The sequence below is a fragment of the Corella eumyota genome, chromosome 1 (assembly GCF_963082875.1).
Source record: "Corella eumyota chromosome 1, kaCorEumy4.1, whole genome shotgun sequence".
Classification (NCBI taxonomy): Eukaryota; Metazoa; Chordata; class Ascidiacea; order Phlebobranchia; family Corellidae; genus Corella; species Corella eumyota.
Genome location: NC_137490.1, coordinates 4864566 through 4882682, shown reverse-complemented (window position 1 = coordinate 4882682; position 18117 = coordinate 4864566). Strand labels below are relative to the sequence as shown.

Sequence of the window (18117 nt, the reverse complement as noted above, 5' to 3'; positions counted from 1 at the left end):
TTTAAGCGTTTATATATGTTGTTTTTCGCCCCAAAAGTTGGTAATTAATCAAGCAACTTTACTGTAATAAACGTCAATCAGGCGATCCATTCGTGGGTAAATGACACTAATGACAGTTTTAAAGACACTAACAACAACACAAACCTAAATATTTTGGGGTAATTAATGAATACTTTTTTAATAGAAGCACGAAATTTTCCTAAAAACTTGTCTGAAAAAATGCAAATTTTAAGAAACAAAAAATACATAATAAAATATAGAGACAGCCGGATTCACGATATAACGTAATCTAAATAGTAGCCTGATGTAGGGAAGTAGTCAAAGAATGATTATAGAAGATGTTTTAATTAAAACCAAGGGTAAAAAAATATAAGCTTCGTAAATTGGATACAAAAGTAAATTAACTTAATACAGTCATCACTTGCTGGCTTTTAGAGCACAAAAGTTTGATTTTCACACTCATTATTTAGGTATATTGGTTTTGAACCCCAGTCTTAAAATATCTTAAGCAAATTATTTTTGTCTTGTTTAATATCATAAAAATAAAGTAAAAGGTAATACAAAAGCTTTAAATAAAAAAAAGTTACTATTGCTAACTCAAAACCACATCAAAACAAAATATAAACATTTTTTATGATTTATTTATCCTTGACATTAAACGGCCTACTTCACAGGTAAGCATAGAGTAACATTTGTTACCCAGACCAGGCTCTAGTCAATCGCTAGAGTTTTGAATATTATAGTTTATTATTGCCTAAAATAAACAAGTAAGTTTTACACATTTTATCATGTTAGGGCTGTGAAGAGTAACATCATAGATTCTTGTCGAGACTGTGGCTACTTTACTAAAACAAAATACAAGATTGCCATGACCTTTCATTTATTTACTCTTAAAACATAATGGCGCTGAAGAGAATTTTCACAGAATTAATACAAAAGCTGATTTTATATCTTACACCAGGAGTTAAATCGAGTATTAAATCAAAACTGCAAACAAATCGTAATACACACGGGATGAATACATTTCTAGTTGGCGTATTGCGTTATGACAACGGTAGTAATACCTGAATTAGTTATACACATATTAAATACATTTTTTTATAATAGGCCTAGCTGTTGTTAGTACTGCAGGTGATTGTTAGTTATTATATTAACAAAAATACAATTTTTGTTATTGGCATGACATTATTATGTAAGTTACCTCAAATTTGTAATTGAAACTTTTGTTTTGAAGAACATTACTTAGTAAAATCATAAAAGTGCGAAAAATTACCACGCATGAGAAGCTAATCTATAAAAATTTACAAGCTTTCCAATACTAAAATACTATACAATCTTTAATAATTAAAAGTGATAATAAGTTGTGATTATAAGAATGATTTGCATAAATGTACATATTGTCAACCCAGCTTTTGGGTTTACAGATTGGCTTGGGCTCCATCCACTACAGCCTGAATCATGGCTCCCAATTTGGGATCAGCTTGAGCAAAGTTTGCAATCTGAAAATTTGAAACAAAAAATTTTTAAGGGAAATAAATATTCTATGATAAATTTTTTTTTTAGTAAAAAAAAAAAATTAAACAATATTATAAAGAGTAAAACCGAAATGTGTATTAAAAAAAATGTTTTTTTTCATTCATTAAAAACCAAAAGGCAAGAAAAGCAAAGTGTGGTGTAGTGGTAAGAACACTTGCTACACTACATGAAGTCGTGGGTTTAATCCCCACTGTTTTTATGCTGTAGTGCCTTTGAGTAGTGCATTATAAATGGTATAAACTCCTGTTTAGCTAATACATAATCAGCAATTAAATTATCAGGCAATTCTTAAACTCCCAAAGGCAATGTAAGACTGGGTTGGGGTAACGATTGTTACTCTATGTTAAGGTATTGCATTCAACCTTTCCACATCAAGGATATATATATATATATATAAATAAAAAATAAAAAAACTGAACAAATTCCAAAAAGACAACCAAAATGTATTTTGATTTCAAAGTAAAAAAGAGACAAATAACTAGATAGCAGGAATAGGTAATTTACAGTTATATAACTTGTTTTTCAAAACACAAAGTTTAAAACTTACAGCTCTCTTGCAAAGAAACGGTTGAGCAGCTTTCATATGATTTCCAATATTTTCAGCCAAGCGTTTTCTCTCTGCTGGTTTCAAGACTTTGTTAAAGAATATTCCAGTCTAAAAAACAGAAAAAAACATTGCTATGTAGATATAAATAGCATAAACAAAGTTCAAAAAGTTTTGTTTATTTTTTTTACACTAAGTAATACACTAAAACCAGCAGCGTGGTGTAGTGGTAAGAACACTTGCTACACCACACATAAGGTTGTGGGTTCAATCCCCACTGCTTTCATGCTGTAGCGCCCTTGAGTAGGGCGCTATAAACTGTATGAACTCCTGCTGAGCCAGCACTTAATTAGCAGCATAATTATCTGGCAATTATAATCTATAATATCCCAAACTGCCACAGGCAACTCAAGACTGGGCCGGAGTAACTGATGTTACTCTATGTTTAAGTCGCGCATTCGACTTTCCCACATCGAGGATAAAGATATATACAAAAAAAATGTTAAAAATAAAAAACCAACAAAAAAGAAACATTTAAAAACAGTTGTATTCAAAACGGCAATCAAAAAAAATGTTTGTTTTATGTTTCAGTTACTTCAGGTCTAACTACTTAAGAATGTTTTTTTTTCAAGTATTAAAAAACCACACAAGCCATGTGTGTTAAACTGTTTGTTGAAATAAAGTCACATGATGTCTACACCACAAACTAGCTGACTCAGCTAAAATATGATTAAGTGTTTGTTGGTTTTTGCTCTGAATGTAGAGTGGGACAATGTACATTCACAAATGACTGAGTAAATAAAATTCTAAGAAATTTTATATGTTCGAGTAATTCACATTTTGAAAACCTTTTATTTTTTTTTAACAATTTGAGCTTGGATGTTTAGTTACAATACTTATAGAAATAAATAATATAATGCACATTTTTTTCCAAAAAAATTTAATGCTAGTTTAAAATAATTGCAATTAAGAATACCTGAGTAAAGTTATCATCATCAGCAGAGTTGTATTTCTTGCACTCACCAACTGCTGGGTTAGCATGTTGTCTTGTCTGGTTAGCTACAGCACCACCAGCAGCTCCACCACATTTTGGTCCATTAAAGCTGTTGGGATAATAGTTTGGCAATCCCTCTGTTAAATATTAAACAAGTTGGTATATTTGTGCACGTATCATATGATGCCGGTGGTTGCTACAGTGTTTGTTTAACATTGTTTGCAAGCGGAAATTTAAGAAAACTAGCTTTCATTGTTGCAAAGGTATTAAGAAAATTGTGACACTTAATTTTTAGGTTATTTTGTTAAGTAATTAGTAGTTCATACAAAAAATATGTTCCTTTTAAATGTGAATTGCCTATTTAGTTTACCTTTGTAAAATTGGATTATAAATAAATTACACAAATTAACATTTAATGACAATTGCATTTTTTTAATAAATTAAAATAATTAACTTTTAATGAAATTTTCAGTGCAATTATATTTTAAATAGGATTATCAGTCAAAATTTGATTTGTGTTTTGAATTGTACAGTTTGCTGGTTAGGTAAAACCTCAAAATTTATTGTTTAAAAAAAGAAAAAATATGTGTTTTTTGGGTAACATCTAGCAGTTAACAAAAAAGTAGTGTTACTTAACCCACTGGTAACATATGTAAGTAATTATATTTAGTTAAAAATACACACTTTGATTGTCAGTGACACATTGTGGTCCATCACGTTGGTAGTTAGCCATGTTCTTTACCTTGAATGGACAGTTAATCGGGATTTGGAGATAGTTCGACCCAAGTCTGTGACGATGTGTGTCAGGGTATGAAAAGAGTCGACCCTAAATAGAACATAATTTTTGTAAGTTTTTATTTTTTATTATTGTCGTGTTTTTTTAATGAGATACGGATTTTGCTTTTTGTGTAATATTTAATAAATGTAAAAAAAGTATATAAACCACATTTTAATTACAAAGTTTTATATTTTTTTTATACTTTTTGAAATGTAACATGACCCGAAGGTATGAATGGTAAAAAAATTCTCTATAAGTTTACCAACCACATTTGTTTAAAATAAAGTGTAAAAAATTTTTTATAAATATATCACAAAAATTAAAAACAAGTTTGGTTTTAGGCAATTTTAAACCAACTTTAGAGAAGAACATTTTAAAGTTATATTAAGTCATAATGAATCATTTAAAATTTCATAAAATTTATTTTCAAGAATGTCGTCTTTAACCAACCAACTTAATGACAAAGAAATGCTTAGTAGCTCTTAAAATTTTATAAGATCAAAAATCATGACTTGGCTATCTGACTAAACAAATAATAAATTTTGAAATTTTTAAAGTAGGCCTAGTTCAAATTTAGATTAGATGTTTTAAAATTCGTTTCTATATATTTAAACAAGTTTTTGTTTTCTTTTCTGTGGCATCTTACTTTTTAATATTTGTTCAAAAGAATAATTTTTTTTTTTAAGAAAAAGTTCTAAAAAATACAATAATTTTTTCTTTTTTTTAATTTAACAATTTTTTTGTGATTAAACACATTTGCATTTTTTAATTATTTCAAAACAACTTTTAATAAGTAAACATGAAAAATATTCAAAAAATCGAGTGTACCTGCAACATTTTGTCGGGACTAGCTTCAATCCCTGGAACCATGTGTGATGGTGAGAAAGCAATTTGTTCCACATCAGCAAAATAGTTGCTCGGATTTTCGTCCAAAACCATTTTTCCTACTGGAATAAGTGGATAATCTTTTTGTGGCCAAATCTAGAGAAAAATTAAAATATTTAAAAAAAAACAATAAAATACCAAAAATTAAATTGATTAAAATTTCAGATGACGAACTACCAGAAGTGCTGAAAACAGTATTTTAAACTTTTGTATTTTAGTATAATGTAAGCATGGGTACGCTTAAAACCATAGTAAATTTTGTGCTAATAAATCAAATCAGCATCCTAGTAATTTATTAAAACTATTATTATTTCAGCAAATAAGTTTTATCGCCGGTTTAGCAAACAATAAAATTTTTTGTTTGGAGTGTAATTGCAGTAAACCTTAATCAGAACGTACTTTAAACCTAACAACATTTTCATATTACATGAATTTGCAACTGCAAAATAGGCTTTGATATACAAGTGCAATTTAAAAAAAAAATTATAAATTGTAAATGAAAGAACTGCACAACTTAATACAATTTAGATGTCAATAGGAAAAATGATTTTACAAAAAATTTGTATTATATATATATATATACTTTAATTTATTGTTTTTTAATATTGTTATTTTGACTAATCTTGTAACTAAATTTATATTATGTATAAATATACAAATTAAATATATAACCCATATGGTAAATAGTGATAGTAGTTAAGCTATTAGCTTGCCTATTTCCTAACTTAATTTCCTTTTTAGAGAAAACATAGCACAGTTGTGTATTGTAGAATGTGTGAAGTAATATAAAAATTGTAAGCCTTTCGCAAGAACATTTTACACTAATATCCATATTGTTAAAATTTACAACTAGAGACGACATGGAGAATAAACTGTTACTGTAATGCCACATACCCCATCCTTAGGTTAAAACTTAAAGCATACAAAAAAAGAAATGTTAGACTTAATGTATAGTCCTAAACCCATTTTTTTTTAATTTTGAAATTTGAAATCCAATAAGCATTTTAATCATAATTTATGTTCATATTTTGTTTTTAACAAACAGGAAGTATAGAATTTAAACAATCTGTTTGGTAGCTGTTTATTGGAAATTTACAAACACTTGTTTGAAAATAAAATGAATAAATAAAACTAAAGGAAACAATCTATAGTGTTCAGTTAATACGTATAACACTAAAATTTTTGACAATTCAACATTTAAATGAAATCAGTTTAGGTCTACTCAATTTATTTTAAACTAAGTATGTCATATGATATTTAAATGGAAAGTTGTTTACCTTAGTAAGATCAAATGGGTTGAACTCAAACTTTTCAGCTTGTGCGTAAGTCATCACCTAAAACATTAATTAAATACATCTTAAATTTATGTAATTTACAAAATGTTAAAACAGTCTATAGAAAAAAAATTGTAAAAGTATAAAAATGTACAGGTATGAATTCAATGTAATTTTATTAAACAATTTTAAACATTTACAAAAAAATTTTTTTGAACCTGAATATACATGGACCAAGATGGAGGGTTGTTGTTAGCAATGGCGTTGTAAAGATCACGAATAGCGTAATCGGGATCTTTTGCAGCCATTTGGTCAGCTTCATCTGCCGTGAAGTTCTTAATACCTTGGTCAGTCTAAAAAACAGCAAAACACAATAAAATAAAAATTCTGTAAATTAAATAAACAAAAAAAAATTATTTAATCTAATATTTTTTATAGTGTTAAATGGCATGGTCTGCATTTTATTTTGACTGTTATACCCAAGCAAAAACAATTTTTTTCAAAATCAGTGCAACTCTCAATAATTTTTAGAAATTGTCTAAAAAATTCATATTTAAAAGAATGGTTCACATAACATTATTACATCTGACAGTAAGTTAATACCCACCTTCAGATGGAACTTGCAGTATACAGCTTCATTGTCCTTGTTCACCATCTTAAATGTGTGGCTACCATATCCATTCATGTGCCTGAAACCGTCGGGTGTTCCACGATCACTGAACAAGAAAGCCACCTACAAACAAAAGAGTCAAACAATTGAAATTTTTGAAGTGAAATGTGGTGTTACTAGGAATTGAAAATTTGCATAAAGAGGTAGTGAGAATTGAAAATTTTTATGTTTACTTAAGAACTTGTCGTAAATGTATAACATAGCATACTTTTTTAAGTCACGTAAAATTCATCTTTGTTAACATTTACATTACAAAATAAACATTAATTAAGCAGAAACTTGAAAAATGACTGGCCAAACACAATTAATCACACTTCAAAAAAATTTTATTATGCAACTTAACATAACAGCAATCCCAAAAAACATCAAAGAAAAATTAAAAATAAACCGAAAAAAAAATCCATTTCTAACTGACCTGATGAGTAGTTTCAGGTCTTAGCGAGATGAAATCCCAAAACATGTCTGGATCTTTAAGATGGGTAGCCGGGTTTCTCTTTTGGGTGTGGATGAAAGATGGGAACTAAAAAATAAATAATAAATAAATGATAAAAAATTTATTAAACTAGTTCAGGAGTGTAAAAAATTAAAAATTTTAAGTTGTAAGTCGTTTTCAAACCAACAGTTTGCTATTGTCTATCAATACTAAATAATATTAGTTGTATATATATACAGTAAATACCTGAGTGAAAAAAAGTGAATTATATACATTTTAAATAACAAAAGTTGAAGCATATTATACAAGTAGTATATTATATAAGTAGCATATTATACAAGTTGCATATTACTATATAAAATATTGTTCAATATTGCCTGTCACGATTTACAAACAACAGTGTGTCGAATTAATAATTAATTGAAGCAACCTATTGTAAACAAGTATCTGATCACAAAGATTAGTTATAATTAATTAGTTTTATTGGAAGACCTAACAACTTATTAAATATAGGAAGCATAAACATTTCGAGTTATTATGACTAAGACACGGTTAGGAAATAAAATGACATTAGTCAAACTGAAATTCCAGTTAGTAACTAAACAAAAAAATAGGCCAAAAAATCTTAGATTAAAAGCAAACATAAGTAAAAAAGTTTTCTTTTTTATTAATCAAGTTTTTCAGATCTGCAATTCAAAACAATCTATGTTTCTAAATAATAAACTTACAAAGATGGGATCCCTGATAAAGAAAATAGGGGTATTGTTACCCACCAAATCCCAGTTACCCTCTTCAGTGTAAAACTTGAGAGCGAAACCACGTGGATCACGTGCCGTGTCGGCACTACCAGATTCACCACCTTAAAAAATTACAAAAAAAAACATTTAATGTGAATAATTTTAGGTTGTATATATATATTTACCTTAATATATTTCGATAAAAATTATATTTTATTTTCATACATACAGCAAATTATTTCTTAAGTTATTTAACTATTGTAAATCCAGGTTAGCTAAAATTACAGTCAGTTGATGAAATTGCCTAATCATGCTGGTGATAATGTCAAGGGCATACTACAAAAATAAGTTACATAACCCCTAACATATGAGTCACTTTTTTAATCTAAATATGGAATTTCCGTTGTTACATAATCAATTAAAGTGTATTACATTCAGTTACGCAATTTTAATGTTATGGCAAACAAATAAATTTAAAACCTACCAACAGTGGAAAATCGAGCTGCCATTGGAGTTTTCTTTCCAATCTGCTTGAAAATATCAGCTTTGCAGTATTTTGTGATGTCATGGGTAACTTCGAAATACCCCTTGGCACCTAGTAAAATATATTAAGTTCAATGTTAAATTTAATGCTGAATTAACATCATAATAAGAAAGCAAATAATAATATTAAAATCAATTTTCATATTTGCTTTAAACAATTAGTTTTTCAGAAACTACATTTTTAATTGGACTAGTTTAGAATAAAAACAAGCCATAGTCTGCCATGTTGTTAATGACGATGCAAAATTTATTTTTTTTTGTTTTAAAATTTGCTACTTACCACCACCCTTAGCGTGGACAACTCTTTCTGGGATTCTCTCTCTGTTAAAATGAGCCATTTCATCAGTAAAAGTAAAATCCTTTAAAAAAAAAACAAATAGATTTTTTTTTCTTTTTATTGAAAAAGTTGTTAGGAAAGAACGACATCGTATTTTCATTAATAAAGAAATTGCTGTAAATAACATTTTTTTTAAATAAAAGTTTTTTTAACCTGCATAAGAAGAGGTCCACGGGGTCCAGCAGTCATGACATTAAGTTTGTCATCAATTGGAGCTCCAGTGCCTGTGACCACAGTTTGGTCCTAAAATAAATTAAAAAATACTTATCAGTCTACAGAGGAACCAGGTAAATAATATTAGTAATGTACAACACAAAATTACAAAAACTACCATTCTGGCAAGGGTTAAACAAAATTTAAATAATAATATACCAGATAAAATAACACAGTAAAAATATATATATACCAAATTTAGTTAAATAATGTAAAAAATTAAACAAATTTTACAAAAAATATGAGCATTACTATAGTAATAGTAATAAACCAAAAAAATTCACTTTTACCTTGGCATTGTTTTTGGCACACTCTGCAAGTTGGTTTGATGCCTTGTCTCTTTTATCCATTTTTGATGTTTTGATGTTTTTTTTAAAGTCTTAACAAGTAAATTGTCTGTAAGCTTTCTTAAAAATAAAAACTTGTTAAAAAATGTTTTCTTAATTTTCCTAATTAGTAAATAATAAAATTGTAGTTTTTGTTGTAAATTCGGTTTAACAAAATAACAATGTTATAGTTTTATACAAGAAATCATTTTAATCTACTGCAAGCATGAATTTAACCAGCAACTAAACGACGATAACTTAATCGTAAATAAATAAATTTGTTTTTGTACTCCCTTTTTCTTTTAAATGATTTACTTAGTTACAATAAAACCCTTAACAAACAATTTCGAAGTCCTGTGACTCGGCTAATTTTATATTGAGATTTAAATCCGCCCTTTTAGCGCGAGCACTAAAGTATTTAACGCAATTAAATTTATTCGAGAAAATTCGAAGTCTCGAAATAGTGATATAAGCTGCGGTTTCGTTAAAAATACACATACAAAATCCCTCAAAAATATATAAAATTATACTGAAACTTATACTAAGAAATCCGTTAGCAAATCCTTCAGAAATTTGAATTCTTTTACCAGCTAGCCTATACTTAGTACTTGCTACCACTGAACCCTTTCAAATGCTGATTCGTCCGTATTATTGCAGGAAACGTGCTTTTTTTGCATGTCATCATGGCGCAATCCATTTAAAGTGATTCTCGGTTACGATATTTTTTTGAATAAAACAGCACCAAACTATGCAATTAAAACAGTATTTTATTAAAGTTTAACAAATTAACATTTAATTTAAAAATTATTAAACTAAAGTTTGCAAAATTACTGATTATTTACAGATAATAATTTGTTTACATTTTTAAAGCGAAACACTGAAATTTTTACAAGTTACTCTGCCACGTCACCTCGCGGACACTAATTTCGTAAAAATGTCAAAAATCTAAACTACAAATTAAACGTAATAATTGCAATATTTTTGGACTATTAAAAAAGATATATTTGTTACAAAAAAAGTGTATTTGTTACAAAAAAAGTGTATTTAAATATAAAAAAAAAAACAGTTTTAATGTTAAACATTACGAAATATACAGTTGAAACAAGTAAAAGTTAATAATTAACAGCTTTAAACTTATCTAAAATGTCTCGATAGTTTTTGCCTGCTAATATTTACATTACAGTATAACAGGGCGTATACGTTAATATTTCATTTAAATAAATCACGAAATGTTTGCACAATATAAAAAATCAATATACAAAAAAGTTAAAAGAAAAATTAAAAGTTTAGTAATTAGTAGCCTATGGCTTACAGAAAAATACAGTCCTAGTTTATATTATAAGGGGTAAATGGCTTGCCTTAAGTAAGAACGTAAGCCTACAATTAAGTAGAAATAGATTAACGCATTTATTTTTAATTTAGAATTAAGAACATACATGCTGGTTAACCGTAGAAAACTAGAAAAAAAACTACTAAAAAAGTAGAAAACTGATTGGCAAGAACTATGGCTGAACATTTCAGTGAAGATGGAGATCCTGCCCAGGGTTTTGATTCCGTTCCTGTTTTCAAATGTTGGTGGTCTGACAAGGGAAGTGGTTGTACTCAAGTTGACCCGGATTCACAATTTCTTGATTTTAACAAATACGGTTGGTTGTACATTGGGGGAGGCATTGTAGCCTTGTTTTTTGTTTTTGGGGTCATGTGCCAAATTGTTAAACTAACAACTCCCAAACCAAAAAAGAAAAAACGATTGGAAATAGTTTAAAAACATAAGCTAAAAGAAGTCTATGATCAAGTTTTTATTACATAATGTTTTTTGTATATTAGTTTTTTTAGTTCATGTTGCACAAATATATATCATTTATAAGTAATTAAGAGGTACCTATACAGTAAATATGTTAAAAAGTAAAATGTAACATTAATGTGTTGTGTAAATAACAACGAAACATTTTACATTTATACATCTGTGTCAATTCTTGTAACTTGTTGTATATTAATGATGCAATAAACGCCATATTAATTAAGTGTATTTAAAATAATCTGTTGCTATAGGTGGTACGAGGTCACCATGATTAGATCAGCGGTCTTTTAAAGTTAATAGTAAATCAAGATCATCCTTTTCGTCAAAATATCGTCGCTTTGAAAAGAAGACCACAAAAATGACCAACATTATAAGAAGCAAGGTCCCTAAAACGATATAATAAATAGACAAATCGGGTATTTCAGACGTGGGTATTACAACAACCGATGCAGTAGTAGTAGTAGTAGTAGTAGGTGCAGTAGTGGTTGTTGGGTCTGTTACGTTGGTGGCATTAGGTGTTGTTACGTCAGATGATACCAAAACGTTAGTGTATTGACCGAAAGGGGTTCTACACGTATAAGAACCAACAAGAGTAGGTTCAAATTCATTGGAATTTACCTCGGTTGTAAACGACCTAATAACTAGGGTTCCGTTTGCTACGACTAGTTCGTATTTCGAGTCAAATTCCTGGGCTAGATTACCGTTATCCGCAGGTGATCCAAAAATACCACTTGATGATAAATAGGCAACGTTTTGGTTTTCATTCCCGTTCACCACCAAACTGGTGGAGTAAAATATTTGACCAGCACCAGGTAGAGACCATAAAAACCCGATCGTTGTTTCGTTGACGAGATCAGAGCAAGTTAGAGAAACTCGTTCGCCATTCCTCACAGTCAAGGTATTAGTAACTGAAGACTAGACATAAAATTAAATAAAATAAAAGATAAAATTACAACCAAATAAAATTTTAACCTTTTTAGATTTAAAGTTATTTTCTATTACCGCAGTCGAGTTGTAGAAAAACACAAAAGTTGATTCGCTTGCACTTCCAAGGGTGTTGGAAGCATGGCAAGTGTAATACCCGGAATCTTGATCAGTTAGTCCGGCCATATGAAGCGTTCCACCTGACGTTACTATCGCACTTCCAGTACTTCAATTAAATAATTTAGTTAGGTATTTGTAGTGTAATAACATGCTAACAATACTGTTAATTTTACGCAACACTTAAAGAAACATTTTAACGCAAATAGGTAAACTATGTACCAATTTTAATAGCCTAATATGTAAGCACATATGCCGAAAAATATGTATATTTTTAAGTTTAGAAACTCATGCATAATTTCTGATTTACTATTACAAACTTAATATCACCTTGATCCGTTGATAACTGTGTTGCTTGGCGTTGTCCAGTAAATATCGGCCAGTGGGTAAGCGTTTACGTTACACGGAAGGGAAATCCCCGTGTTTGGGGCCACGTAGGCCCCAGGTATCTCTGAAATAACAGGCGGGTAAAGTACCGTGACTCCGACTGCTATTGTAACCATGTCAGAGGCGGCGTTGTCAGCATTGCAGTGGTAAGACCCAGCCATGTTTGATGTTATTCCCCCGATAGAAAGAGAGCCTAAAAATGTGTATAGGTTAGTATAATAGCATTAAAAAATGATAAGATGCGTGAAGTTTTTGTTGTACAAATAGTGCAATTCAAAAAAGCGCTAAGCAGGTTAAAACATACAGCAATATGTGAAATCAAAGTCAATATCACCGCACCACTTTGAAGCAGAATAATGCCGTAGTTGAGATAACATGCTAAAGTTCAACAATAAATTACTAAAAAAACAAAAAAAGGTAAATGCTCAACCAACCTGTCGATGAATCGAATGTAAAATGATCGTCAGTAAATATTACATTTCCGACAGGCGAAACCCACGTGATCGTTGGTGTTAAGGTTCCTACAGCAACACAATTCAATGTCACATTCTCTCCCACGGTAATTTCAACCTCGTAAGGTTCAGTAGTTATGGACAAAGGTATAACGGCAGCAGCTTATGGAGAAGATAACAATTATAAAAATTATCTTAACAAGTTATTCAAAACTTGTTAACATTTTATGTTATGTGAACTTTACAATAAAAAATAGTATAAGATTAATTTAAGGGTTCTCCCATAACTTTTATTTAAAAAACTTCCTACTACTATTATGCTTCTTACCAGATTTTTATTACTTCTATAGCTTTAAAATTTTGGCATTACTATACCAGTAACTTAGAAAACAACTTTTAACTTAATGGTATTAAAAACTTTAATAATAACTACCTGTTGTGGTGGGTTCAGGTGTAGTTACTGTGGTAGTAGGTTGGGGTGTTGTTGTAGGCTCCTCGTCACAAGAACCTGGGTTCCACTCTCCGTTTAAACCGAATGTTTGACCTTGTTGAGCTGCAGGAGTGGAGCACACACCGCCCATCATTGCGGAGTCAAACGAGGTAAACAGCCACTCGAGGTCGCAATTGCACCGCCATTCGTTGCCAGTCATAGAAAGATTTCTAAACGCATTTGAAAAAAGCTTTTAAAATCTTAGTTTTTTTTTTAAATTCAGTAACTGGGAAACCATGCTTTAGTGGTGTTCTAATAAGTTAAAATAATTCTTACGTTAGAGAGTCTGTCATTGGTGTTAACAAACCATCGTCTAGCGTTTCAAAGTTATTTCCTGACAAATCCAAACTTTGCACTCCTGTAAACCCTGTAAAAGTTGACGTGGACAATGTCGTCAGCACATTACCAGCAAGAGAAAATGACGTCACAAGAGATAAAGCGTCGGTCTGCGAAAATGAGACTTCGATTGTTTGTAACTGATTGTTGGCCATGTTCATATTGGTAAGTCCGGTAAGCCCTGCTAAACAGTCCACAACTACACTTGCTATTTCGTTATTCTGAATATTGACTACTGATAAAGTTGTTAGTGCGCCAAAGCTCTGCGCTTCACCCAATGCAGTAATACTGTTATAGCTTATGTCCAAAGTTAGAATTGCTGCTAAAGATGAGATTCCCAATTTCGGAACACTCGTCAACTGGTTATTGTTTAAAAGCAATGTTGTCAACATTGGCACATTGGTAAACGCATTTTCTTGAACAGTGTCTATCACCTGGTTACCTAAATCTAATGAGGTAAGAACAGCCAAGTCGTCAAATGAACCGGTTTCGACTAGTTGCAACTGGTTTTGAGCAAAATTAACGGTTTCGAGTCTTGGCATTGTTGTGAAGGCTTGAGCAGGAATTGTTGTTAAATTATTTTGAGATAAATGGATTGTCTAAAAAATAGAACATTTCAAGTTGGATTTAGGTTTTTTAATGAAGAACCCTAAACGGTATTAAGGTTTTTAGAGCAATTATAAATTGATATTATATAACTAAAATCGAAATTGGACTTCAGCGTATAAGCATAAGTAATTGCTAAAAATATCTCACAAAATAACATTTAGAAAAAAACTATTTTGCGCTTGAAAAAAATTACTTAAAAATTTTTACCCTAACTTGGTTGAGACCAGTAAATGAACCTGCAACCAGTGACGTCATTTCGTTTCTTCTCAAGTCTATAACTCGAAGATTGACTCCATTTACGAAAGCATTTTCGGCAACAGAAGAAATTCTGTTGTCGCTTAAAATAATCTCTAAAAAGAAACAAAAATGATAAAGATTTTCTAATTAACTTGGTGTTTAGGCTATTACTTGAAGCTATAGATTTAGTATTTAACAATGCTAGAGTATTTATACATCAAATAATATTCGTAAGTTAATTACACAGTACATTTTGTACAGCAAAAAAATGATATCTTTGTAGTGATATTTTTAATGCTTAAAATAAACTAAAGAGTTACTTTAAAGTAAAGTATAGTACTTTATATAAATCTTTAGTACCTTGTACTTGAGTACTTCCAATAATATCGTGGAACCCCGAGGACGGAACTGCGGTAAAATTATTGAATGAGAGATCAGCTGTCATTAGAGAGTCCATTACAGCCGATAATGTGCCATCTACTAAATCAGTGAGCTGGTTGTGGGCCAAATTAAGGTTAAGAAGTGTCTACAAAATAACGAGATTTTTTTGTATATATCTTTATCCTCGATGTGGGAAGGTTAAATGCGAGACCCAGTTACTCCGACCCAGTCTCGAGTCGCCTTTGACAGTTGGGGATATTATATAGATTATAATTGCCTAGTAATTATGGTGCTGATTAGTGCTGGCTCAGCAGGAGTTTATACCGTTTATAGCGCCTTACTCGCTACAGCATAAGAGCAGTGGGGATTGAACCCACGATCTTATGGTGGTGTAGCAAGTGTTCTTACCACTACACCACGCTGCCGTTTTTTTCTATATACAATGTACTATAAAAATGAATACATTTTATTTACATACATAAATGTTCCATACAAGTCTAGTAACGCAAACTAGGTTTAGATTTTATTATTAAACCAGATTTTAAAATAAACTTACGCTGACTGATGTAAATGAAAAAGCTTCTATTGTTGTTATTCGATTTTCGCTCATATCTAGTTCCCTTAACGAACTTAACCCGAACAACATTGTTTGTGGAATCGTGGTGATCAAATTTCCAGACAAATCAAGATTCACCAAACTTGAGATGCTCATGAAACTCTGGCCAGCCACGTTGTTGATTTCATTTGACCGCAAATTTAAAGTCTAAAATATATGTTATTAAGATTTCAATTCACATGAGATCTATTTAATAAAAAAATAAAATAATTTGTTTTAAGTGTAAATATTTTTGTGTGGGAAAACGCTAAACTTTACATTTTAAGAACTTGAAGTAACTAGTTTTTTGCAGCCCTTATGTCATAGCGTCCAGATATATAAGTTGTTACATTTAATCCAAATTCCTAAAGATTATCAACAAGTCAAAAAACAAGCAATATCACGTGGTCAACTATATTCCAACTAGCAAAAATTGCTTTGGATGTAGTAATGTGTACCATCTTTTAAATAGGCCTAAAGTAATTTTTTAATCATGAACAACTTTATAATAAACTAATATTTGACGTACCTGAATATTTGCTAAATTAGAAAATACTCCGGTCGTTACTTCTGTAATTCTGTTCGACTGCAAATTGATTTCCTCGACATTGGTAAGAGAAGTAAAAACGTTAGCTGGCAAAGATGTTAGAAAATTTCCAGAAAGATTAATCTAAAGAATGAGAATAAGTTAGAATATATAATCATAGCCTATAATCTTTTTAAAACATGAAAAATATGACAAAGTTTTAAATTTTGAGAAATCATAGAGTTACCACTATAAGTGCTGTCATATGGGCAAAAGACCCGGGATCTACTGTAGCGATTTCGTTAATTCTTATATTTAAAGTTGTTAGACTTGTTAATCCGTTGAACGAGTTCTCAGTTATAGCAGTTATTTTGTTACTTGCCAAAGCTAAAATAAATTGAAAGTTTTACTAAAAAAATCCTTCTTATAACCCTGAGATATTTAAAATATATTTATAAAACTAAAATAACGTTTTTAGTGTTTTTACAAATAACTTCATCTAAATAAAGAACTTACAAAATGTGGTAACAGCAGATAAATCCATAAATGTATTGTCTGATATGGCTGTTATTAAGTTAGTTGATAAATCAAGGTCAGTTAGAACTGTTAATCCACTAAAAAGACTGGTGCTCAAAGTTGCAAGACTGTTTGAACTCAGAGTAAGCTAAAATCGTAAATGATACGTTTTTTGTGTCAAGTTTTTTATACTATGTTGTCGAGGTGGTGTATTAATAAAAACACCAGACATCATAATATAAGATTTTGGGTTTAATTTCCGATGCATTGCTAAGTCGTAGAGCCCTTGAGTTAAAGGCAATTAATTTTCACGTAGGTATTATGCAAAATTGACAAACGCTATTTAAATTTAAGCTAGTCAAAAAAAATTTAAGTTTTATATCAAAAAACTATAAAACAACACTTACAATTTTTAGCGTTGATTGAATTGGTGTAAAAACAGAATCTCCTAACGTAGTCAAACTGTTGTCGCTTAATGAAAGTTGTTCTAAGGCGGATAGACTGTTAAATGCCCCGTCCTCTACCGTAGTAATTTGGTTGGAAGATATAAGTAAAAATCTATAAAAATAGTTGTCCCAATTTACTTAATTTTCATAATAAATTGAAACTTGTAAAAAAGGACAATAAGGGTAGTAAAAATCGGATTGGGTTTCTTATTATTGAATTGCAATTTATTGAAGACTACTTACTTTAAAGATGGATACGCCACAAACATGTCATTCGTAAGTGTTTGAATATCGTTGTTTGATAACACAAGTCGCTCAGTAGTCACCGGTATATCAGCTGGTAAAGCTGTTAAGCCTTGATGTTGGCAATCTACCTCGTTCAGTAAACAGATACAAGCTGAAGGACATGCTTCCGAGTTGTGAATAATAAATAGAATGCATGATATGATGCATGCGATTGCTTGTCTTATATTCATAGTCGACAATGTTGTTTTTTTTTCGTTTTGTTGGTTTTTAAACTTTACCTAAAAAAATTGCGTCGGTGAAAAAAAAATTAGCTGGCCTATTCTGCGTACTTATTTTTTAAATAAAATATCTAATTCTTTAAAAATACAGGCTTTATCAGAATTTATAACAAAAATTGAGTATAAATACAATTTTTTTTAAGGGTAAAATTTTTTTTTTTTATACAAATAGCTGGATTTTATTTTTAAAAAGCATTTTTTGGGGCTACCCTTTTTCAATATTTTTCTGCTCTGGTATATAATTTATTAAAATAATTATTACTAGGTCTACCAATTACGACTGCTATGTTTTTCTTTGTAACTAAAACAATTCAAGCCATTACAACTAAACGTAGAACGTTATAAAACAAAAAAATGTCAATTTCATTTGAAAGTTGACTCACCATAGGCGCGAAGTGAAAAATGACTTGAAGTGCTTAAACTGTATGTTAGCTCATTAAAAAGATAAATGCATTTTAAACATTACTCTGTATACTTTTTTGTTTCACATTCATTTATTTTTCAAA

General features: G+C 30.0%; 2 protein-coding genes across 2 annotated transcripts; both read right to left on the bottom strand.

The window, feature by feature from the left end:
• Positions 1 to 863: 863 nt before the first annotated feature.
• Positions 864 to 9405, bottom strand: LOC145742700 (catalase-like). The gene is made up of 14 exons (XM_082560483.1): positions 9235 to 9405; positions 8885 to 8974; positions 8675 to 8753; positions 8336 to 8446; positions 7843 to 7973; positions 7097 to 7201; positions 6619 to 6744; positions 6230 to 6364; positions 6015 to 6071; positions 4681 to 4833; positions 3759 to 3900; positions 3057 to 3211; positions 2084 to 2191; positions 864 to 1499 (listed from the first exon to the last, which is right to left on the bottom strand). Exons 1-14 carry the CDS (start codon positions 9292 to 9294, stop codon positions 1419 to 1421), a joined length of 1533 nt encoding a protein of 510 aa, XP_082416609.1. The 5' UTR covers positions 9295 to 9405; the 3' UTR covers positions 864 to 1418.
• An 854-nt stretch (positions 9406 to 10259) lies between these two features.
• On the bottom strand, positions 10260 to 17598 carry LOC145752275 (uncharacterized). The gene is made up of 14 exons (XM_082568536.1): positions 17331 to 17598; positions 17049 to 17199; positions 16642 to 16789; positions 16373 to 16512; positions 16129 to 16269; positions 15561 to 15767; positions 14984 to 15149; positions 14594 to 14736; positions 13718 to 14376; positions 13385 to 13611; positions 12934 to 13113; positions 12443 to 12692; positions 12074 to 12221; positions 10260 to 11986 (listed from the first exon to the last, which is right to left on the bottom strand). Exons 1-14 carry the CDS (start codon positions 17561 to 17563, stop codon positions 11348 to 11350), a joined length of 3432 nt encoding a protein of 1143 aa, XP_082424662.1. The 5' UTR covers positions 17564 to 17598; the 3' UTR covers positions 10260 to 11347.
• Between the last annotated feature and the right edge of the window lie 519 nt (positions 17599 to 18117).